Here is a 25,558-nt window from a genome sequence, read left to right as displayed (position 1 = left end):
TAATATATATATATATATATGAGACAACAGCACTTACCCCATCTCTGTGCCATAGACCCATAGCCATTAAAAAAAATAACAAACAAATAAATAAATAACACTTGTAGAATATGGTACTAGGATGCTATTTTCAATCATATTTTTATGGGCAAAAGAACATATTTAAAAAATATATATATAAATAAATTTTTTACAGAACTTTGTTCAAAAACAATGAGTACTTAACCTTTTTAAATCTGGATGCACAAATTTTTTTCGTACTATTTTTCACAAGTGTAGAGATGGTAAGTTGTGAATGTTATTACAATAAGATAATGTGTAACGGATGTGAAAATTATTGCGTCTCGGCATTAAAAATTCTATAACTCTAATGTAACAAATTGTGAATGTTGAAGAAAAAGTACAAGTGAATGGTGTAATCCTAGAATTAATAAAAGAAAAGACAGAAAAAAAAATGGTATACTGCTTGGTCAAATCATAAAAAGAAGACCCTAATAGCAATTTGACAAGCTTGGAAGATGGGCATGTGATTCCCCGATCAAAGAATGAGAAGCCGCTGACGGGTTGGCACATGACCGTTAGGTTTATACCTAAGATTCAAACAAAAAAAAAACTCCCGGGAAAGTACTTTTGCAAAAGACTTTGTCCTAAAACACACATAGCTACCATATCTTTCAAGAGAAATAGGTGTGCATATGTTTCAATTTTTATCTGTCAAATTCCAATGGAGGAAATCAAGAATGGTAATTTTTCTCCAACATCATCTCCTCCAACACCTCCCTCACCTCTTCCCATTAGTGTAGGACCAGGCAACGAAAAATACAACTTTTCTCCATCACCATCTCCTTCGCCACCATTCTCACCACAACCTTCAAGCCACACATCAGCTGAGAATCTCCCTCTTCTGCATGAAAGATTGCTTACTCCTTCAGTGCCATTGGCATTCTCATTGGATCGGCAACGACAGCCGGAGGATTTGGATTCTAAGAGCTCTTGCCTTAAAGACTTGTAAGCCCTTCTTCACTCATCAATGTTTCAAATTGCATTTTTATGTTTGTGATGAAACAATTATTTGTAGAAATGTGATTGAATCCTTTGTGTTTTTGCATAGCATTTCAATGTCATCTTTAATTTCAACTTTAGACCCCCCTTATCCCCATTAAAATTTCTAGTCACTGTCCACTATTTCATTAGGAATTAGATGACCAAGTATCTCCTTCATTTCTATGGCCATAAATCTATTTGCCCTGTCTTACACAAAACAAAGGTTGCCCATTGACTTTGAGGGAAGCTTTTGACTGGTAGGTATTTCACTTTCTTTCACTTTAAAATTGAGGTTCAGTTTGAACATGCAAAGCATTTACCAAACAGTCAAATCAATGTAGGCCACCAGACCCAACAGAAAAGGAAACCTTCCCCTATACATAGGTCGATATAAAGTACTCCCAATGTACAGTTGAGGTGATAAGCCCGAGTAATGTTAAGAACACGTAAAAATATATAATTTTGTATCATAACTCGCCATGTGGTAAGTTGTGAGTGATGAAAGTGCGTCTCCACATGACCCACCATCATACATCTACCAATCATTACTCACTACATGGCGAGTTATGGCACAAAATTATGTATTTTTATATGCCCATAACATTACCCGATAACCCCGCCCCAATAAAAACAGAATAAAGTCAACCCATTTTTAAAGCGGTACAGAAAAAACTCAGGATCATAAAAATTATTGTTTACCATAGACTACTTCAACAAGTTTTAGCAAAAACTCTACTAGTAAAAGACCTGTAAAAACAGACCACCTAATTTGAAAATAAAACAAGCTTAGAAAGTGATGTGAAAAAGTTAATTTTATACTAGGTAACTTGTTTTTAGATATAAGGTACTAAATCTTAATATTTATTAACAAAATATTTGTATTTTTCATTTGGAAACAGAATAGAATGGTTTATACAGAAGTGCTGCACTTGCTGTTCCAGAATTCTCTGAATTTTACAAATGCAACACAATTTTGCTGAAAATCTGGAAGCAGTCAACAATGCAGAGCTCCTCCCTAATATTATAGAGCAGTGACTTCACCTCATTGCTAACATATCTTCTAACCCATTACAAGTCATGTATTGTTTCTTTTTCATTTCTTTTTTTCGTTCTGTTTTTGTCTTTGGACAGACCTCAATTGATTCTATCACAATTTTTGGGGATCTCTGCTACCTGAACTATAGCTAGCACAAGTCAATGGGTGAAGAAATTCTTGAAACATCCCAGTTTAAACATTATATCAAAGTATCAAACTTTCTCATAACAAAAAAGAAACCTTAACAACACGTCTCTTTTCGTTTCTTTTGGTTCTCAATCTATTCACAGATGTAACTGTCTGTATAAAAAACACCTTATTATGTTGAACTCAGTGATTATACCGATTTCTTTGCAAGCATAGCTTTCTCTCTCGAAACCATTCTTCAATTTTTTTTTAAAAATATTTGCAATAAATATCCATATTCAAAATTAACTTTTTCACTGAACATTACATATTCCCAAATTTCTTATCCTTATATGAAGACGTAAGCAATCATATGAACTTCAAAGTTAAAACAACCCTTTTGCATTTCCGACTTTCTGGTACACTGTCAGTGAGATTTGGTCAAGTTTAAACGTCAGAATGTCAGTTTTCCTACTGGGAAAAAATCCAAGCATCAATCTCAAACTAGCATTTTTCTTATTGAAATACAAAAAAAAAAAAAAAAAAAAAAAAAGTGAAAACGACATAGAGAACCATTCTTAGATCAACTTGATATAAGCAAGAATTTGAACAGAAAAAGGCAGGCAAATAAACTGGGGAAATTTTTGGATTTTGGCACAGATAGAGACATTGAGAGAAAGCACAATCTAATAGTGGAGTACTGGAGTTCAGTAAAATCTTGGTCTCACAAGAAGTTAATGTGGCAAATCCTACAGCCAGTGATTTTATCTTTGATTACTTTTATGCATGCAAATGTGTTCCTTAATATGATTTGAAATAAAAATCCCTCTTGGTCACTGCACTCTAAAGCAGTGATGGAACCTCGAACTTTAGTGGTAAGTTCCAGATAACAGCTAGTACGAACAAGAGCATTAAAAGTGAAAAAAATAAAATAAAATAAAATAAAGTTGAAAAATTGTTACAATATCTAGACTCTAGTATCTGATGCACACATTAAGGGAGGGGGTGACATATAATAACCCCAACCTGCTTTCAACTGAAGATTCTGATGTAGTAAACAAAACAGAACTTTAAGGTTTATATTCTGATGCACAAATAAACATAGCCTTCTCAATTCAATAAAACATACGCAGTATAAGACTGACTTTGATGTGTAGCAAGAAAATTAAGGACTGCGAATAATCAAGCATACAATCAGCAAACACTGGACTTTGGACAAGAAAGGCATAGTTTTTTACCACAAAGACCAACCATGAAGTGGAATAACAAGAAAGATCTAGAGTGAGATAGCTCAAAAGTAAATGGAAACTATGTCCAATGCCATTGAAAAGAATATTTTTAAACTATAAAGTAAAAACTCGAAAATCTGTACAAGTTTTCGCCCAAAAAGATGAAAATTACAACCCACTCTGTTCCTACACCAAAGTCCAACCAAAACAGTTGAGATATTACCCAACATATTCAATTTCCAGAACGAACAGCATTGTTATCTACAAAAAATGGTTTGAAAATAAATTCATAAACAATAATATATTAGAATCAGGTGAGTTTTTGGTATATTAGAATTAGATGGCATTATTGTATCACTGTGGATTTTGCTGTCTCTGTTGTGCATAATTGGGAAGATTCTGTGACGTGTTCTGAAGTCCTACCATACCAGGTTGTAGATTCTGAGCATTTGTCGGCATGTTTCCAAATGCACTTTGTGAACCATGTTGCTGTTGTTGCTGCTGTTGCTGTATAGGCATCATACCGCTGGGATTTGCGGCTCCCATATTAAACACTGCAAGAAAAAGTCCGAGATGTAGTTTAGCATATCGAGTCCATATCCAAATACACACCATATTTCACATAGAAACAAGAGGACAGAATTCTTACTCTGATCACCCAAAATTGGTGAAGCATGACTTCGTTGGGGGTTGCTACCAGATATTCCAAACTGAGAAGTAATTTAAACAGAAGAAGTAATCACAATACCATCAAATGGTAATATAACAATACAACGCAAAAACAAACATAAATTAAGAACAACTACCATGAACAATTATACAGCAAGCAGATAATCCAAACTGAGAAGTAATTTAAACAGAAAAAGTAATCACAATACCATCAAATGGTAATATAACAATACAGTGCAAAAACAAACATAAATTAAGAACGACTATCATGAACAATTATACAGCAAGCAACATAAGAGAAAGCAGCTCAGTCATGTATACTTGAAACTACATTTTTTTTTAAAAATTGAGCTGCATGCAGGCATCAAGGAAGAAAAGAAGATTGAATGAATACTTATACATTGAATCAAAATTGCCATACCAATCTCTAATTACATAAAATGAAGTAATTCTTTTCTGGATTAGCAAGAATGCATAAGCTTATTATATATTAAGTAAAATTATATCGTATTTCTGCTTGCAAATCAGGATGACAACTAACATTTACAACATCATTAGTTCCTTGAATGACTGTTTGCAGTAACCTAATAACCTTGAACTGTTGAAATTACATTCTTCTATCAGTACATTGAATTAACAACTTAACATCAATCCTTTCCAATCCAATTTTAGATCAAGCAGCTTTGGCCCAAACTTTAGCTCTGTTTAAATTTATGGAGTTCGGAGTGTAAAAATATGCCAACCCCAGTGAGTCAAATGGAATTCAATAGACTTTTTTTTTTTTTTTTATTGGTACAATTCAATAGACTTTCAATTTGATGAAGACATGCTTATGAATCCAATATTGGCAAATTAATAAAATAAAAGGGAAACAACATTGGCAAAGAACATTGGAAGCAGACCTGCATTCGTGGTAGTGATGGCATCGTGGCTGACATGTTTGGAATCTGAAACAGGACAAACAAAAGGACCAAGTATCAAATATAATGTCGCAAAGGATACAAGAAACTAACTTCAACGAAAGGGAACAAACAAATATAACTAGGAAACAGCAATAAATACAAATGCACATTATAAATTATGAACAAGAGCTGAAAATATGAGTGAAGTACAAAATATGCTTCACCAACTCAAAATAAAGAACAAAAAAACCCAAAAGGAAAAACCACTAATCAACATACTAGAGATCAAATGTCAATCTATTACTTCTCAGGAGAGGGTGGAGGCAATTATTTCATTTTTTCTATGGACTTCTCTAAACCTTCAAACCCCCCTTGTTTCTCTCCAACCAAATGCACCACATGAGACATTAAAAGGAGGCTCTCCATGCCAGCCCATCACCAAATGCATAGTGCTGCTTGCATGTAAACTATTTTGTTCCAAAGTTATGATAGGGTATTATTTTATCCTCCCCCTGAAGTAAGGTATGTATCAGCTCCCAGTTTTTGTGGAGAAGAAGATTTAGACCCAATTAGTAAACACTTAATTCCCCCCCCCCCCCCCCCCCCAATAGTATTCTCATGAACTCAACATTTCAAGGAGATTAACTTCACATTCAAATAGCAATCACTTTCCCAACCTAACCCCAATAATTTAAAGGATACATCATTAAATAAGGGTAATTTAGGAATATCACATAGTCCATCCCAAAAAAGAAAGGACAAGTAACATGGGATGGAGTACAAAAAGTCTGCAAAGATTATCTATAGATTCTAAGATAATCTCTTTAATGAGAAATAGCCCTCTTGCAGAATATAGCAGGATCCATAGGAATGTAGGTGCACCATATTGGCCCAAGCATAAATATAGCAGGATAAACATTATACTTCACATTTAAAGAATATCAACCTACAGTCCTCTGGATCTGAATTGGGCACTTGTACTATAAAGCTGACCGAATGAAACACAGTCAAACCTGAAAATAGTTCTGCGAAACCAGAAACATCACTTTAAAGTCAAATATAAACTCAATGAACTCCTGAATGTGTCAAAGAATCTGAAAAGCAAAATACAGTTAGAGCTTTACGCTATCTAGTAACAGAACAACCAACACAAGATTTATTAATACAGATGCAACCATCATGAAAGAAACACACAATTCACAAAATGTTCTTTGTCTGTACAGAAGCTGGATTTCCTGATTATTGCAATTAACTAATATTAAAGAGCATGAAAAGGAAAAAAAAAATAGAAAGTGAATCAATGGACTTGTATATCTGACCATTTGGGCATTCGATGTCGCCTGAGCTGCATTAAATAATGCACTATTAGCAGTGCCAGAAAACTGGCTTAAATGGCGATTCATCTGATTTCCCTGGTTGAGTTGACTTTGACCAATGCCATGCTGAACATGTCCTGAGGGCAATTGTCGACCCTGAAATTGTGGGTGCCCCATCGACTGAGAAAATTGCATCTGATGTTGACCATGTAACTGGGGAGAAAACTGGCTTAAATGGTGACCACGTAAATTGACAATATAGAGATATATGTGATATAGGTTTGCCAAGTCATTGTTGAAACTTTAATAAACAGTTTTAAGTATATAAAGATAACTATAGAAAACTTATTTATCCAAAATTTTAAAACAAACTATAGAAAACTCATTAAACCTAGTATCCTCTCCCTTTTAATTTAAACCCCCCAATTTGAGGAATTTGAAAACATGAGCTTAAAGGGGACAGAACTCCTTCAAATCCCCCTCAAATTCTCTTGTTTACACTAACACTATGTTTGGTTGCACCTAGGCAAAGCGAAGAGAAAAGAAAATACCAAGGGAAGGGAAAGTGAAAGGAAAAAAGAAAAAATCTTTCTCTATGTGAGTTTGTATGTAGGAAGGAAAATAAAGGAAACAAATTATTCCCCTTGTTTGAATTTCATAGAAAACGGAAAGGAAAATAAATATTTTTACTTTTAAAACCTTAAATGTATGACTTGTAAGAAGAATATATGCGCACATTGGTAATTTAAAAATAAAAAGTTAAAAATCACCTCAAACTCTCTCTCCCTCCCCTCTCTTTCAGTCCAAATTGGGAAGATAGCAAAAGTGTGGGCCCCATGGAAAATGTTTCCTTCCACATCATCCTAATTTCCTTTCTCTCATGTCAACCAAATCAAGGAAATGCAATCCTTTCTCTCTTCATCTTTCCTTTCTCTCTTTTTTCTTTCCATCCAAACAATGTGTAAGAGAGTACATCCAAACAAGGAAAAGAGGAACCCCTCACCATTTATCCTCTCTAATGTAGGAGCATAACCAAAAGTTATTTCAATATTTCATTTTAGATTTTCCGCGGATAATTTCATATTGTAACGTAGCTTTTTGTTTAGTTTGGATTGATATTTGAGTTTGGTTAGGATTAGTTCATCATTATCCTTTGTTTAGGATTATTGGATTAGTATTTGAAATTGTTTAGAATTATCAGATTAATATTTGAAATTATTTAGGATTTTTTTAGGAGAGTTTACCCTTATCTTTGTGATTCCTGGAAACAGCATATAAAGCTCCAGATGATTTCTTTTGTATTGGATAGACTACGATTATTATTATTATTGAGATTATTTGCAAAGATTGCATTGTGTTTGTTTGGTGGTGAATCCAAACATCTTAGGTGGGAAGCCTAAGGTCTACGGTAGGACTAATCTAGGTGGGAAGCTTAGGTTGTCCTGCATCACTCTCCTTTCCTCCATCCAAATGGACCCCAAATTTCTTGGAAGGCTTTGGTAACAAAGACACCATTAATAATGACAAGCTTAGATATACAAAGGCATACATGTTTTAATTGTCAATGTATGTGGAGGTGTGTGCACGCTCATGTGTGTGCACGCTCATGTGTGTGCATGTATCTATAAGTTTTCACATAACTAAGGAAAAATGTAGCCAGTTGAAAATTTACCGGCTGAAACTTCTGCTGAGCCTGGCCCTGCAAATCATGCAGCTGAGGCAGCTGGTTCTGCATAAGAAATATGACAGTCAAATGGTTAGTAATGAAAATTATCTAGCAACAAACATTATCAATTGCAACACAGACTTATATAAGTCCTACTCAAATGCTAGAGCAGAACTTCCTAAGAAGGAAAGCATTCGGAGAGATTAACATAAGACAATATTCAAGGCTCTGGAACAGATTGTGTGATATTAGATGGAGGCAGATACCAAGGGAGAAGATTTTTCCTTTTCATTCTCAAAATAGCTTACATCATTTTTTTTCACCCATTTTCAATACAAGGATTTTCTTACCTCCACTAAGTCCTGAAAACGCATCAGATCTCCAAAATTTAAATTTTATCCTAAATAGAACCGAAGTTGATGTGAAAGTTCATTTACAAACATACATATAATTAAGCATGTTCTAGTGCAAGAAATTATATGTCCAAACTTCCATAAACATCCTCAACTTTGGATAGAACAATGGAAGTAAACATAACTAGCAATTCAGTATCGTTCATTGAATCAACTAAAAGATGCAACCACTTCAAATTCATATATTGTAGTATTATTCCTCACCTGTCCCAGTCCTTGCATCGCAGATTGCCTGAACTGTTGCTGTGCAAGGAGTTGCTGCTGCTGATGCTGAGGTAGTTGCATCAGTTTCTGCCTTTGCTGCTGCTGCTGCTGCTGCTGTTGTTGTTGCTGCTGCAGCTGCTGAGGGGTATGTTGCTGAGGAGATGGTGTGTTCATCATGTTTGTACCTGACCTAGGAGAATTGGCATACTGTAGTGGAGATGTTGTTGTGTTATCAAAGGAAGTAGCAGTTGTGGCACTAGGAGATGCAGCTGATCTTCCAATAAGTTGTGGTGCAGAAGCCTGCTTAAAAAGTTTTTGGTAATTAGACAAAACACACACCTTCAGAAAAGAAGACCTTAATTCTCATCCTACAGATGCAGAATATCAAGCCACAACAGGCTGACACAAACCCCAAACCTTTATCTACAATTTGTTAACACAAACATAGCAAGATAAGGATAAAAGCATAGCATGCCCCACTTATGCGCACTAGTGTGTGTAGGATATCAGTAATCGTACTAAAATAATCAACAATAATAATAAAAATTAGAGGACAACCACATGAATGATGTTTAGGCTTTAACATAAGTATGCCAGCCTCTTTAATTCACAATTTGAGAAAAAATGAATGAATCATGTAATACTTCACGATGTGAAACTTAAAAATAAAGTCAAAGATCGTACCTGCAACAAAGTTCCCTGTCCACTGATGTTATTTGACGACAGAGGGGCATTCTTTGAATACATGCCTAGAACAATTTTTAACAAAAGCCACCAAATTAAAAATGATATTCAATCCAATATATAAATTTCAAAAATAAAAAGATCATGCTTCAACAAGTGACTAATTATTACCAGATGCATCAGCAAAACTTTGCACTCCATCACCTACAGTGATCACATCCACCAAATGCAATGGAAGTGCAGGTGTGATCTGCCTCTGGTCTCCTGGTATTCGTAATCCTACATGCATAAACCAATCATTTCTAAATGTAAACTTACAAGTATGCCTAGACCAAATACATCTTTCCGGCACAAAAACTTGAAGCTTTTATTAGAGGTTATATTATATTCAAGATATACTCTGGATTGCTATAGTCAAACCCTCTGAAAATATGCTTTGGCCCACTGTCCTTAATATGCAACTGATCTTGCACCTCAATGTTCATTTTGACAAGCAGCCACACTCACCAACACATTATTACTAAATTATGTACTAGCTCTAAATTTTAAGCAGACCAAGGAACCCTTAATTATATGCAAATGTAAAGACTATCTTAGAAAGTAAAGCCCAAATTTAATGTGATGAAAGAATAATTTGCAACTTGGACTCTAGATCAACAATTATGATCATTTCAAGCAGGTCTAGACCAACCAATCCTCAAAATGAGGACACAAAACTTTGACAGGGGATGGAATTGATTCATCAACCAACTTTTGTCTGGACAATTTGGAGAAACTCCAGAAACCTAAGCAATCAATTCTATATGGAAGTTTAATGTGTCTCCCATTAATCATCAATCAAATGACTAAGCCAAAGGGCTGGTGCCAGAAAAGAATGTGCTTAATTAAGAACACCAAATGAGGCCCTTAAAATTCTCAATCCTTTTGTCATTGCTACAATAGCATACATCACAAAAGTAGCTTATATCGGGGGGGAGGTGAGGGGTTAAGGAAATTAAATTTATTTATGAACGCAATGGAAGCAGCAATCTGTGTCAATGTTTAAGAATGTTACTAACTTTTTTTTTTGATAAGTAACGTAAGAATATTATTAATAATAGAAAAAGTGCCAAAGCATCTGCAGCTACTCTAATACACAAAGCATCTGTGAAACCATCCTTAGTGACAAGCAACATACAGTAAATCGTTTCTGTTGAACTTTTTCTTTATCATAGAGGTGTTAATATTTGACGACAAATTGCTGAAACAAAGTTACAAGACTAGACTGCATGAGAAGGCCTTTCATATCAAGATACAAGAAAGCAAAAAACCAATATAAATTTAGAGCTAGATGAAAAGCAGATAACCTAAAAGGCATTGAACGTAAAGAGACAGTTGAGAGTAATGCCTTCGCCATAATTTACAGCAGCTCGGAGTAAATTCTCTTGTTCTTGAATTTTTGCAGCCTGACCCTTATCCAAAGTTGGGGCAATTGTCAGCCCTTGACGGGTTCCAATCAAATAGGCTTTACGCATGTCAGCTAACATTTTTTCTGCACTTTCACAAGCTGCTCCAATCATATCAATTCTAGCCTGTAAAATGGAGATTTCTAAATGCATGGAATTCATGAAAATAAATAAATACTGAAATTTGGACTCAATGAACTTTGACAAACCTTTAACTTCTCAATTTGTGAGGATAATGGCAAGTTTTGCATCCCAAGAAGCAACTGCTCTCTCTTGGAGTTGTCCTCCACTTCCATCTCAGGCAACAGTTTTGAAGATAGCATAACTGGTAGTACTGTAATCACAGAATCCCACAAATTAATTATAAACTTTGATAGCTATATAATGTGTTTCATTGGAAAATATTCACAAAATGTGTTCAAAGACCTAATTAGACCAAAAGTGACCATGGTAATTGTGTTCGAAGACTTAAAATGTGTTCGAAGACTTAAAATTACATTAGCATCACAAAAGCAAGTACATCTCATAATACAGCACAATAATCCCCCCCCCCCCTTCCCCTTCTGGTTATACAGGTAAGGTGTATTTGAGTTAACAAGAGGTAGATAATCCAACAACAACAAAAAAAAAGGTCAATATAACAATCAATTAAATAATCATTATGAAACCTTGATGATATGCAGTTTGAAGTCTCAGAGAGTGCGATTGTGTAGGCTACTTACTTATTGAAATGCTATGAGCAAATAGTAACATTGTTTTCACAATAGTTGAAACAAAGGAAAGTGCATTCAATGCAAGCTACCATATCAAACCTTAACCCTTTTTCCCAATTTGGATGAGTAATCAATAATTTAATTAGATAAGAGGAGGCTCACATAATGGAGCCTCTACATTTATTACTGTAGCTATTTGTCAAATTCTCTCAGTTAATACCTGATTGTAGTACCATTAACAAGGGGTACCATGGACCATTAATCCAATCATTAATATCAGTAATACAACCCATTTGTTGAAGGTCATAAGTAAATTCTGGAGCTCAAATTACTGCCAGCATGGGGAGACCAGCTGGAGATGTTGATAAATCAGACATAACATACAACTTCGGTACTTAACTTTAGATATACAGATGGAGAAAACTTCAGTACTTATCTTAGATATACAGATGGAGAAAAATGGTGATGATGGTGCATCTAAGGAAATCTTTATAAGAGATTTGGCTGTTATGAGATCATTAAGCAAAGAGGATTCATAGACCCATGGAATAAGTTAAAGGTCCAGATTATAGGAATAGTGATTCTGAAACTGTCTAGAATGGGATACAAGACAACAAAAGTATAATATATACATGTCTATGTTGGTGTAATAACAAAGTTAGACACATTGACATAAGCGCTTGGCCCATGGAATTATTCCCAGCCAGATATATGTGCACAGTTGCATCTTCAGTCATTGCATTTCACCAGATAAATATATTAATTATAAGTAAGGTGTATTGTCTTACAGGGTTTAGTGTGGCTATCAATGCATGTTCCTAAGTCTTTCTACATGTGCCTTACTCATGTTAAGAAGACAAGTGCATACTTGTAGAATTCTCTGCATTTACATTCTTTGGATGTACTACAAAAGCCTTCGAAACCTTCTTAATGTCATCAACAATGTTGAAAAGCTCAAGATTCACCATAGAATATTGCCCTAAAATATCTTGCCTGATACACAACACAAGTATGTTAACACAATTACAATCACCAATAAAAAGGGGTATGTTGGCAAAATTAAATCTAAAAAATAACCAGCAATAAACCATCATTATGTCAATGGATGCGCAATATTGCAATATATGCCTCTCTTTTGCTTTCTAAGGTTTCTACATACACAAACCTACTACTCAAATATTAACCCATCAGATCATTTTTTTTTTTTTTGGTTAAGTAACCCATCAAATCATATTATCCTATTTAAATCTCAAAATCAACTGCATTGAGGATTGACATTTAAGATATTCATATCCTTTCTCTTAACAATTCAAGCAAATGTTGGTACTTCAGGTATTGCTCCTGCATGAGTATTTTCAGTTTTCTAGGAATTGCTAGTATAACTGAGAAACTAAAGCGGCTCAATTTCTATAAAACTAGCTTCAAATTTTACTATTTTTCTAAATTTCCTTCTATTAATATTGAAACAGAAGAACAAAACCCTAGGAAATCTTTACAATGCAGAAAAATCAATGATATGAATGGTGAAGAAATTATTGAATCCTCAGCTTTCTCAGTATCGAAACAAATGACAACAATTAAGAATTCGAACTGTCGAAGAGAAAGCTAGAGTGTGATGATTTCTCAGCTACACTAACAATTGTTCTTCAATTACAAATCCTCAAATCTAAATGTAACCTAAAGCAACTCAAATTCTACAAATCTAAGCTTCAAAACTTATTATTTTAAAAAAAACAGGAAAACAAAGCCCTAGAAAACTACAATGCAGAACAAAATTAACAATCTAAATCGCAAAATTATTGAACCCTCAGTTTCTCGGCAACGAAACAAATAACGAACAATAAGAATTCGAAGCTCAATTTTCTAGAAATTGAATTGCTTTAGTTTCTCAGTTACACTAGCAATTGTTCTTCTTCAAATACCTCAATTTTTAAACCCTCAAATCCAAATGCAAACTAAAGCCACTCAATTTCTAAAAAATTGAGCTTCAAATTTTATAAATTTTTATAAATTTTCTTCTATTTCTCTTTAAACAGGAAAAAAAAATCAAAAAACAAAAAACAGAAAACAAGAACAAAACCCTAGAAATCTACAATGCAGAACAAAATTAAACCTGAATCGCAAAATTATTGAAAGTTCAGTTTCTCAGTAATGAAACAAATAACAAAGAATAAGAATTTGAAGCTCAGTTTTCTAGAAATTGAATCGCTTTTAGTTTCTCAGTTCTACTAGCAATTGTTCTTCAAATCCAAATGCAAACTAAACTAAAGCCACTCGATTTCTAGAAAACAGTGCTTCAAATTTTTCTTTTTCTTTTTTTTCTAAATTTCTCCTATTTCTCTTTAAACCAAAAACAAAACCCTAGGAAAAATCTATAATGCAGAACAAAATTAATAACATGAATGGTGAAATTATCGAATCCTTAGCTTTCTCAGTAGCCAAACAAATAGCAAAGAATAAGAACTCAAAGCTCAATTTTTCTAGAAATTGAATCGCTTTTAGTTTCTCGGTTACACTAGCAAATTGTTGTTCTTCAAATACCTCAATTTGTAAACCCTCAAATCCAAAATGCAAACTAAAATGCACTCAATTTCTAGAAAATCGAGCCTCGAATTTAAACAAAACCCTAAGAAATCTTTACAGTGCTGAAAAGTGAACAATTTGAACAAAGAAACAAAGAAGGAAGTGAGAGAGGGAGGGACCATTTGGGAGTGGTGTTGGTGCGAGCGTAGGCGTCGAAGTCGTCGAGGATGCGAGAGATGGCCTTGAAGAGACTAACGGCTCGAGTCTTCACCGCGTCCAGGTTCAGTTGCTGCTGCACCGCTTGGTTCAGCCTCTCCACTTGTTGCTGCTGCTGCTGTTGCTGTTGCTGTTGGTTTTGGTTTTGGTTTTGACCTTGTTGTTGTTGTTGTGGTTGAATTTGGTTTTGTACTACTACTCCCTCCATGGCTGAACACAACAACGCAGAGAGAGAGAGAGTAGTGAAGTGTTTTTGAAAGTGGAACTGATAAACGAAGGTTCTCTCTTTCTCTGGTTTTTTTTTTTTTTTTGGATGAACCTCTCTTTCTCTGTTTCGTTTTTGTTTTGGGTACGGAAGAACTCGGAAATTGCTAAATACTATTTTGGCCTTGTTTAAATTTTGTGGAAGCATATGGGAATGAAAAAGTGAGATGGTTAGACAATAGTTTTTGTTGTTTAAACACCGTTATCAAATAAGACCTTATTTTTAGAAAAATTTTGCTAAATAGATATGACCAAAGATATTTAGTTAGGCGGCATCTTTTTTGGAACTCGTGTTTAATTAGATTATCATAATTCTTAAAACTCAAATTTAACTTGAGATTTCAAGTTTGACAAACTCGAGTTTTAAAAAGATGCAACGTAACTAAATAATTTTGATCCAATATTTTTTTTTCTTATATTATTCTTGAAATTATGCTATTTGGCAAAAAATGTCTGTTATCAACCATCACCTTTCAGGTTAATTACTTATTGAAAAATTCTTGTGATTTATTATGATTATGGTAAATTTGACTACATCTCTTATACTACCTAATTATTTTATAAGGTGTGTGTGTTCCAGCTTCTCTGATAGATCGAAGATTATTACTAGAGGTGTCCAACCAAACCCACCAATTGATTAACCTACCCAAACCGTCTGGGCCAGATTGAAAACTGTCTAACCTGACTCCGACAATGGCAGTGATGGATCTCCACCTCCATGAACTAAAATCGGCGAGTCAATTGGTGGGTCTTCGCATGAAAAATCGATTCTGATTGGCCCAACCAACCTCCATTCCAACATCTTGCTATTCATCGCCCTCTCCCTCTCTCTTAGTCTTAGATTTGGCAAGATCTCAAGTAGATCCGGTGAGGACTTGCCCAAATCTATCAAGATTGAACTAAATCTCAACCAGATCCATTGAGGTCCGGCAAGATCTCCACCACTATTAAGATCACTACTCCTTCGTTGGTTTCGACCAAAAGCAATTACCATCCACTCAAACCAAAATCGACTAGACCCGTGGTTTCCAACATTTGGCAACAAGTTAGCTACCCTGCCACTTAAAGTAGTCAGGTTGGTTTTGGTTTGGGCACAATCCCGAACCCAGACTATCCTGAGGACAGCCCTAGTTATTGCAAAGATAAATTCCTTAATAGTGATTTTAGCTATAGATTTTAAACTCATAATTTCATAGATGTCATAAGTCTCTCATCTCTCACACATCATATTATTATAGATAGCATTCTCACACAGAAAAAAAAAAAATTGGTTATTATAGAGAAAAATCGCTTAGGATTAATCTTAGCTAGAGATTTCAAATTGAGGATTTCATGGATATCATAAGTCCCTAAAAACTGCTAAGCGAATCCTTGGAAATAAAATGTTTGAGGACTTTTAGTGTAGGACATAATGTGACTAGTCTATCTTGTCATTTTTTAAGTTGGATTGTAAGAACAGTCAAATGCTTGAGCTCACAAATTCAAGATTAGAAGCTTATAAAAAATTTCTTATTAAGTTTAAAGCAACTAGTTTGTGTCATATTATCTATATATATATATATATATATATATATATAATAGGTGAAACTGAGGGAAACTCAAATTAGAATTTCAAATAAGAGTTCTAATTTTGCGCCATGTGTCCTAAATTATTTATTTTTAAAGAGTTTTTTTTCTTAATTTTAGAATCAAATGTGGGATCGCATCATAAATATTCATCCAAGTGAGTTATTAAATACAAAAGCCAAAGAGTCTAAAATAATTGAATCGTAAAAAAAAAAAAAGTGTTTCACAATAACAATAAAAAAAAAAAAACATTGACAATTTACATTATATACCTAATAATATCGTTACAAAATTTTTTAAAGAGTTAACAAAATATAAAAATAATTATCAATAGTATTTAAATTATATTATACATTTTATTGTATATCTTTAAGTATATCTATGCATATACATGAGGTTATAAACTAGTCTATATATCTATATATATAATAATAGGTGAAACTGAGATAAAGTCAAATTAAAATTCTAAATTAGAGTTCCAATTTTATGCCACATGTCTCGTATAAGTTTTTGAATTTTTGTATTAAGTGAGTTATTGTATCAATTAAGTTTTCTTAATTTTGCTGCTAAACGAAAAAACCAAAGCGATTACATATGAACTTGGTTTGGGTACATTGCATCTAGCCATTAGGATGGTAACACATGACTATTTTTATAAGGATGAAATGCACTGAGTTTACTATTAAGTAAAAAAAAAAAAGTGAACGCAAGGAATTTCCAAAATGATAATAGAGCTAGAGTTTGTATCTTTGTTATAAATTGCTTACAAAGTTTGCATCTTTACATTTGCATTGAGTTTCGGATTAAAGTGCTTTCTTCTTGGTTTTGGCAATCAGTTTAGTTTACTATTCACTTAAAAAGTTTGCATCTTTACATTTGTTATAAGTTGCTAATATGTGATTAGATGCACTTTATGCCTAAATTTCACTACCTTTATATTTGGCTTTTGTTCAAGTTTGGCACTTATAACAATGAAGAAAGCTCTGCTGTGGACCGATGGATGATACTTTTTGCAAGCTGCAATGGAACTTAATGATCAATGGAATCTCATGCGAATTAAAGAGGACCCGGCTGCAGATGTCTGGATGGCAAATGTAAGAAACTCAAATTAGAATTCTAAATTAGAATTCCAATTTTGTGTCATATTCCTAAATTATTTATTCTTAAAGAGTTTTATTTCTTAATTTTATAATCAAATGTGGGACCACAACATAAATATTCATTCAAGTGAGTTATTAAGTACAAAAACCAAAGAGTTTAAAATAAATTAATCATAAAAAAAAATGCTTCACAATAATTTTTAAAAGATAGACAATTTACATTTTATACCTAATAATATCCTTACAAAATTTTTTAAAGAGTTAACAAAATATAAAAATGACTATCAAATTAATAGTATTTAAATTATATATATGAATTATATTATGCATCTTATTGTATATCTTTAAGTGTATTCATGCATATGCATGGAATTACAAACTAGTTATTATAGATATAAAAGTAGAGTCAATATTGGGTGTCAAAATTTTTTGTGTCTATAGCATGACTCAATTTTTTTTTATTAGAATTTTCTCACATAATAATCTCTCAAAAAGTCAAAAGTAATTTGCGCATGGTCATGGTTTAAAAACGTAGTGTTTTCCTAATTAGACTAATCGGTTATGCCGCAGTAATATAGGTTGATTGACTGCAATTGATATGACAAAACGGAAAATTATTAGGTACTTTCGGAGTATCATAAATACGTACTCCTCTCTCTCACATAAATGATGGATCCTACCATGAATTTAATTAGTGTGGCTCATCATTCATGTAAGAGGAAGGAGTACACATTTATGGTATTCCGGGAGTACACAATAATTTCCCTGACAAAACGGAAAATAAAGATTGAAAAAATAAAAGTTTACCATAATATTGTGATATGACTTAGTTACCTAAATTGCAAGTTATTCCCCAAATGCATTAGAAAATCAGGGTTTAGCTAATCATTACATGTCAAACCAAAATCTTGCATTTTTTTTTTCTTTTTTTGATGAGGAATCTTGCATTTGATAATGATACAACCCTGTGTTTTCATATCAAATGCCAAAGGTTAAGACAAACATGTTTTAATTTAGGACAAAATTTAGCTACAAAATCGATTGTAGTCTTAGACTACAAACTCACTCAATATCTTTTTATTAGAGGTGAATATTGACAAATCCCCCATTGGATTACATCTTTTTCTTATATCCTACATGTTTTCAAAATTTCAAGAAAATTAAAGATCAATAACTATGTCATCAATACATTTTTAAATTGCAAGTTTTTGTAATTTAAAATTATATATAAAATATAAGTTTATAGATTATATTGTAAATAATATCCAATTGACATAAAATTTGACATATGTATTAAGAATGTAAAGAACATGTAATTCAACGGTTAGATTTTCAAAATATACAGTAATATTTATTTTATTGAGTGAGTTTGTAGCCTAAGGTTACAATCGATTTTGTAACTAAACTTTTTCTTTTAATTTATTTTTGTGGGGTTTCTCAATTTTTTTTTTTTTTTTGTGGTCTCAGCAATAGATTTGATTCAATGGAACCTTCTTCATACATATTTAAAAAAAGGAGTATTAGTATTATTATTATTATTTTGTTTTGATAGACTTGTGCTTTGAGGGTGGATGCCCAAATTTGTGGATGGCACAAGTCAATCGTCAAAGTTTTGGGTAGCTTCCAAGGTATTTTATCCTTTTCCAATTTCATTATCCATGTTTTGCCATTAATATGACTTCATTTGATGAGAAAGTATAATAATAACAATTAAGTTTTAGTCATAAAACTATAGGTCAAGAAATACAGGAATGGATTTTTAACAAACTAATTAAGGTCAGTCATATATTGTTGGGAAAATATGATGGAGTGAATAAGAAATTAATATTTTCTAAGTTCATTTGAAGATGTTATTAAAGTGGTGAAAATCATGAGTCCCATATAGGAAATAAAAAAGATAATATATGAGTTTATATGCTCATGAGTTGAACATTGGGCTGAGCTTTTGGCATATGTGAACTGAGCCTACTTGTCCAAGTAATAATATTTTATTATTTTAATTTTTGAGTCAGTTAGTCTATGCACAACAGTTATTACTGAAACAGAGTGCATATTTAGTAATGTATAATTTTTCATAGTCCCTTATTCATAAAAACTATTTTTCAGAAACTCTCCCGGTGATAATATTTTGTGCATTTCATTTTTGTATCAAAGAGAGAGAGATAGAGACATTGAGTAGTTCGCAGAGCACGACCTTGTGTGCTTCGTTTTCATGCTGTAGATCATTTCATCCTGAGAAGCAAACGTTCGTGAGTCTCAAAGCACCACAGTGATGGTCTAAGGGGCAAAATCTACTTTAAGGAGACTATGTCAAACACTCCTTAATCTAATTCATTCATCCTTCATAAAGTTGGTATGTGAGTTTTTAATTATATTGCAAATTTCTTTTATATATGCAGTATATATTTGTTGTTTTGCCTATTACTTCTTTTGTGTTAATATTGCTTACAAGTAGATCTGTGTGTTATTCCCTTTTACTTAATCACAAAAGTAAATTGTTGAAATATATCCAACAGTTTTAAAGTAGATTTAAATACATTTTAATTTATTTTTGTGATTCACGGGAAAATGAATTTTGTGATGGTTAGAAAACACTATATCGGCATTTGTTTTTACTCTGCGCAAAATATTTGGCTAAACTGGGTTTGTGTTTATTGGTTGACATGTACATCTATCTACTTGGTTATTTTATGAAGTTAAAAATGTGAACTTTAATATTTTGAAAACATAATTTTGTGTTTGACTGCAGAATTTGGTTTGTATGTACTGTTTTGGTATTGATCTTTTTCTTCTTGATTATTATATTAGATTGGACTTTTTGTCTTGTTTGCTAGTGTCTGCTATGTGTCTTAGATATTTTCTAAGCATTTGATAAAGTTGATTTCATGCTGCATAGTAGTGGTGGGTTTAATTAAATTATATTATAATAGGCTAATTTGGTCTTGCTAATGTTGATGATGGTTACGGCTATTGAGTCGGTAAGATTCCTATAACTGTTGTAGTATTGTGATTGGGTTTTTGTGTAACAACACATTCAATTAAAGTTTTTTATTGTGTGAAATTCTTTGATTGCCAGATACGTGTAGCGTAATAACAATAGTGTAGAAGTACAATTACATACTATGTGAATACTTTTTGCAAAGGTGGCTTATATATATGTTTATATAAATAACTGTTATATTTAGAGTTTAGCCGATTGAACTATAATTATTTAACTATTATAATTGTTTTTTGGTTGATTGTAATATTACACAAGCATGATTCGTTCTACTGTGTAAGAATTATTTGCTATGTTTGCAATGGGCTAAAAGAGGAAGTATTAAATCCTGGGAAGATTGTAATAACACTAGTTCATGGCATGTAATTTATGAATAATACATACATACATATATATATATATATATATATGGTCATATGGACACTATGGTTGATATCATTTGTTAATATATTAGTTGCGTATTTGGGAATACCATATACAATTCATATGTTATGAAAGTTTGCATTGTAATGTGAACTTTAATATTGGCAGTAGTACTAATTTTTGATAATATGGTATTTATTTTATATCAAGGGTAGACGTAGATAGCAATTAAACATGTCCTCGGCCTTTTATGTGCAATGGTGTCTGGGATTGATGAATAAATAAATAAATAAAATTGGAAATTTCACTGGAGACAAATTTTTTGAATCCATTTAATTGCACTCATTTTGGGTGTGGCTGCCATCTTTTAGTTTTTGGTTAGCCTTTACTAATTCATTAAGTGATCCTCTATTTGATAATTAAAATAGCATTATGAGAGTTGTTATTAATAATTTCAAATTTGTGGATATAAGCCCAACAATGAGACCAATTGCACACTAGTGAGGCTGTAGTTATGGGGTTTCACTCTAAGTTAGAGAGTGTACAGTTCACCCCTTGGCCAACAGTGTTATTTATTTATAAAGTTTAAGGTACAATTGTTTGTATTGATATGAAGGACACATGATTATTGTATTTGAGCACATGTAGATATGTATGTATATACATACATGTATATATATTTTTTGAGCATGTGTGAAATTGATTGGATATTAATGTGTTTAATCCTAATATATGTTTTGTAATATTTCTTTGGATGAAATATATGTTACATGTATTACTTGACATATTTGGGTTGTCTAAAATGTGGTATGCATAAGAGTCTGTTATGAGTGCTTACCAGTAAGCAAGAATGAGGTATTAGAGTTTCATTCATTAATAAGAATGAAGTTGAGAATTACTCAATAAATGCAATAATTCTTGATTACCATAGAACTTGTGGAGGGAAGCTATTATTTTCACCAATTATTTGTTCATTGAGATGTCTTAAAAGAAACCACTAAGACACCTTGTGAATAATGGAAAGAGTGATCGTCTTTCCATAAATTCTTTGAATGTGGGGGTGTTTGATGAAGGTGGTGGTTCCTATTCCTAAATGCTAAAAAACTATTGATTGTGTTTTCATTGGTTATGGTTATAACAGTAGTGCATGGTTCTTTCTAATTTGTGAATTTATTATTCTTATATGCATGAAAATTAATTAGAATATATTTCAAGTGTTAAACTTTCTTAAAAGAAAGTTTGAGTCTACGTTTAGTATCTCTCATGATCAAGAGTTGATGGAAGAGATGTTGAGCCTAAGCGTAGTATTAGGACAAACACCATATTCGTTTTATCCAGATTTTCTAATTCATATGTTAGAAGATGAACTTAAAACTTCAAAGAAGCAATATCCAGAGGTGTCTTCTTGGAAAATAGATTGTCAATAGTACAATAAATTCATCTTAGAAATCTATGCATAGTAGTTGGTAGATCTACCACTTGGAAATTTGAGAGTTGATGGAATTATTGACTATTACAATGTGAGACTTGTTAGAAGGCTACAAATAAAAGGAAGATGTGAGTTTTCTTTATACACAATAAACCAAAGGGGTTTATGGTTCTTGTACAAGGAAACAAAGTGCTTAAACTTGTTAAATCTTTGTATAGATTGAAGCAAGTTCAATCCAATGTCACGAGAAATTTGACAATGAGATGATCTCAAATGAGTTTAGATTTAATGCAACTAGTGTGTGATGTGAAATATATCACAAGAGGCTATGTTGTTGTGGGATATATTCATGTAAGTGCTGTAGATGTGATAGAAGAAATGAAAATTTCTAATACATCTAATGAACTTGTCTTGTTTCAATTATATGAGAATATGACAACAGTCTAGCAAGAACACCTTATGCAAAGAGCATATGTATTTTTGGGAAGTTAATAAATCTAAACAGACATGCATTGTTGGATACTTGTGCCTCCTATTTGTATATATTGGTAGGGCACAGAGTTATGATAAGTCTCAACATATTTGTTGGAAACATAATACCATGAGACAGTTGCTCTCAAATGGAAGTGATTCCAAATTATAAAATAGATCCGTAATCAATTGTTTGAGTGGAGAGCAAGTAAATTGCTTATCGAGGGGAATAATGTTAAAGCCTATAACCTAAAGTTTCCATGACGGTAACCCCATCTAGTTGACTAGAGAACCCAAGATCTAGGTTTTCAAAGAGACAACAAAATTGTGGAGACTAGTTTTTATCATTATGGAGATTACATCTCCCGCCCATTCCAATGATGAAATAGTGATGCATGTAAGTAATGTTCAGAGTAAGCTTTGCTTTTAATGATTCTTATATATCTTGGAATTCCAAGTGGGGTATAGCTGGATACTCCTAATAAGAGTCACCTATATGAGTGTGAAATGGGCCATTTTCATGAGAGTTTTAAGGTTGAATTCTCTAAAGCACTTCATGAATTTACTAGGATATGTTTAGGGCCGAAATGAACACAACTATAAGAACGAAATATATTCGAAAATGAGCTATGTGAATACTATTGTCTTAGTATACACAAACGGTAGAACAGTTCAAGACATCATGTTCACTAGTTAGCTAGTATATCCGATAGTCTTTCACAAAGGAAAGTTGAAAGCCCAAGATACTTCTCCCAATACAATAACTTTTCTTCTACTCTCTCTGCGTTTGCATCATCATTTGCATTGTATTTATCAATTTCTATTCATGTGGGGGATTGTTGGAAAAATAGCATGGAGTGAATAAAAAATTGATGTTTTATATGTTCACTTGAAGATGTTATTAAAGTGACGAAAATTCTGAGTCCCACATAGGAAATGAAAGATATAATATATGAGTTTATATGCTTATGAGTTGGACATTGGGTTGGACTTTTGGCATATGTAGACTTGGCCTACTTGTCCAAATAATAATATTTTATTATTTTAATTTTTGAGTCAGTTGGTCTGTGCACAACAGTTATTACTAAAACAGAGTGTCTGTTGAGTAACGTATAATTTTTCATAGTCCCCCATTCATAAAAAAAACTACTTTTTAGAAAACTCTCACAGTGAAAATATTTTGTGCATTTCATTTTTGTGTCAAAGAGAGAGAAAGAAACATTGAGTAATTCACAGAGTACAACCATGTGTGCTTCGTTTTCATGCTGTAGATCATTTTATCTTGGGAGACAGACGTCCGTGAGTCTCAAAGCACCACAATGTGTGTGAAGGATGAAATCTATTTTAAGGAGATTGTGTCAAACACAAGACTTGATCTGATTCATTCATTCGTCATGCATTTGGTCTGTGATTTTTTAATTATATTGTAGATTTCTTTTATATATGCAGTATATATTTATTGTTTTGCCTATTACTTTTTTTGTGTTAATATTGCTTATAATCAGATCTGTGTGTTATTCCCTTTTGCTTAATCACAAAAGTAAATTGTTTAAATATATCTAACATATATAACTTTTTTTCCATCATTATACAGTTTGTGACCTAAGGCGAAAACTTTAAATAAGCCTTTTTTTATATTTAAATAATGCTTTATGTTATAATTTTTTTATACAAAATATATTATTCTTATTTTTCCTAACATGACTAATTCACTAGTGATTGGGTTGGATTTTCATAAATTCATAATTTTTTTGAGAAAATACTAAAACTCCTACAAATTTTACTATAAAAAGCTTACAAATTGATGTAATAATTAATATAACTTTTAGCATTTCCACAAGATAATAAATTATTATTTGAATTACGTCATGATAAGGGTTAACATCAATTTATAAGACCTATGTAACACAATTTGTAGTGTCTCCAATATCACTTAATTTTTTGAGATTTCTTAAGAATTAAGGAGAGAAAATGTATAATTCATTTTTATTTATTTAAGAAAATCACTTATTGCTCCCTATATTTTGCGAAAAATTATTAGGTACTCTTTGATAACTTTTTTTTTTTGGATAAGTAAAGGTTCTTTGGTCTACCATGAACTTAATTGGTGGGATTCATCATTAATGTGAGAAGAGTAAGCACCATGCAACTGTATTAATTCGGAACATACTTATTAATTACATTTATTTGTGGGTCTTTCTTTAATAAGGGTCTTAGACCATGAAAACTAGGTCAAATGGGAAAGGCAGGAGTGGAGATACAACGTTTGTACAAAAAACGTGGGCTATCCTGGTTTAAAAACGCTGTTGTAGCTCGATATTTTCGCCATTAACGGGACCAAATTTACTTTGTGCTAGAGTCTACAAAGCCAAATGCTTCCCAAAATGCTTGATTATGGAGGCCAAAGAAAGACACAATTCCTAGTATGCATGGAAAGGCATCTAGATTATGGACACTTGGTTGGACTGAGCCACTTTTAAACGACATTATTCTGAGCCACAAAGCTAATGTAATCAATCAAGATGACTACACCAGACAGATTCATGTGCATAGAAAATAACACTAGTATTTTCACAATCAAAAGTGCACATATTTTAGAGTGACAGTAGTTAGGTACGATGAAGAGGCACGAAGTAGAGAGGAAAGCTCAAATACATAAGAAGAAAGTCGAACAATTTTGGAAACTGACTATGGAACTCTAGTTTCAGATTGTGTTCTTTTTCCTGGTTTCAGATTCAAAAATTGGATACATACATGTTTTCATTATTGAAAAAAGAAAAGAAAAAAAGGAGTACTTGGGGGAACTAAACAGGACCTAGAGTTTTGGAAACGTTGAAATCTTTGCCTTAAAAGAGTTGCTTAGATATTCTTCCAAGTAAAACAGACAAACATACATATGGGGAAGAAATAAATGCTAGCTAGATTGGTTGCTAGACATAGGAGAGGTACATGCAAAGAATAAGAAGTCATAATGAATTGCATTGCATTCCAAGAAAAGAAAAGAAAATCCCAATGTTGGTTTTTTTTTTTTTTAATATGGAAAATCAACTTAGTACTAAAAGGTGGTTATAAAAAAAATACTAAGTGTTAAAAGGTGTTGGAAAAAAAAAAAAAAAACCAAATATGAGAAGGTACGTAACTGACACTATTTGGTATTTTCCAGGAACGTATCTAAGTTCAA

General features: G+C 32.6%; 1 protein-coding gene and 1 long non-coding RNA gene across 2 annotated transcripts; one reads left to right on the top strand and one right to left on the bottom strand.

Annotated features, from left to right (window-relative positions):
• The first annotated feature begins 542 nt into the window (after positions 1 to 542).
• LOC142636290 (uncharacterized) lies at positions 543 to 2,264 on the top strand. The gene is made up of 2 exons (XR_012844297.1): positions 543 to 1,008; positions 1,944 to 2,264. It is a non-coding gene; the product is annotated as an uncharacterized LOC142636290 (long non-coding RNA).
• Positions 2,265 to 3,504: 1,240 nt separating this feature from the next.
• LOC142636289 (mediator of RNA polymerase II transcription subunit 8) lies at positions 3,505 to 14,444 on the bottom strand. The gene is made up of 12 exons (XM_075810459.1): positions 14,150 to 14,444; positions 12,316 to 12,440; positions 10,944 to 11,068; positions 10,677 to 10,860; positions 9,461 to 9,568; positions 9,290 to 9,354; positions 8,606 to 8,905; positions 7,995 to 8,051; positions 6,326 to 6,535; positions 5,007 to 5,051; positions 4,085 to 4,145; positions 3,505 to 3,989 (listed from the first exon to the last, which is right to left on the bottom strand). Exons 1-12 carry the CDS (start codon positions 14,392 to 14,394, stop codon positions 3,790 to 3,792), a joined length of 1,725 nt encoding a protein of 574 aa, XP_075666574.1. The 5' UTR covers positions 14,395 to 14,444; the 3' UTR covers positions 3,505 to 3,789.
• Between the last annotated feature and the right edge of the window lie 11,114 nt (positions 14,445 to 25,558).

The sequence above is a fragment of the Castanea sativa genome, chromosome 5 (assembly GCF_040712315.1).
Source record: "Castanea sativa cultivar Marrone di Chiusa Pesio chromosome 5, ASM4071231v1".
Lineage (NCBI taxonomy): Eukaryota > Viridiplantae > Streptophyta > Magnoliopsida > Fagales > Fagaceae > Castanea > Castanea sativa.
This window is presented reverse-complemented; position numbering and strand designations above follow the sequence as displayed.

Coding starts and splice junctions, on each gene's coding strand:
- LOC142636289 (XM_075810459.1), bottom strand. CDS start 14,394: ATGGAGGGAGTAGTAGTACAAAACCAAATTCAACCACAACAACAACAA. Junction 6,536..7,994: donor CTCAGCAGAAGTTTCAGCCG/GTAAATTTTCAA, acceptor TTTTCTCCCCAG/TTACATGGTCAACATCAGAT. Junction 4,146..5,006: donor CATCACTACCACGAATGCAG/GTCTGCTTCCAA, acceptor ATTACTTCTCAG/TTTGGAATATCTGGTAGCAA.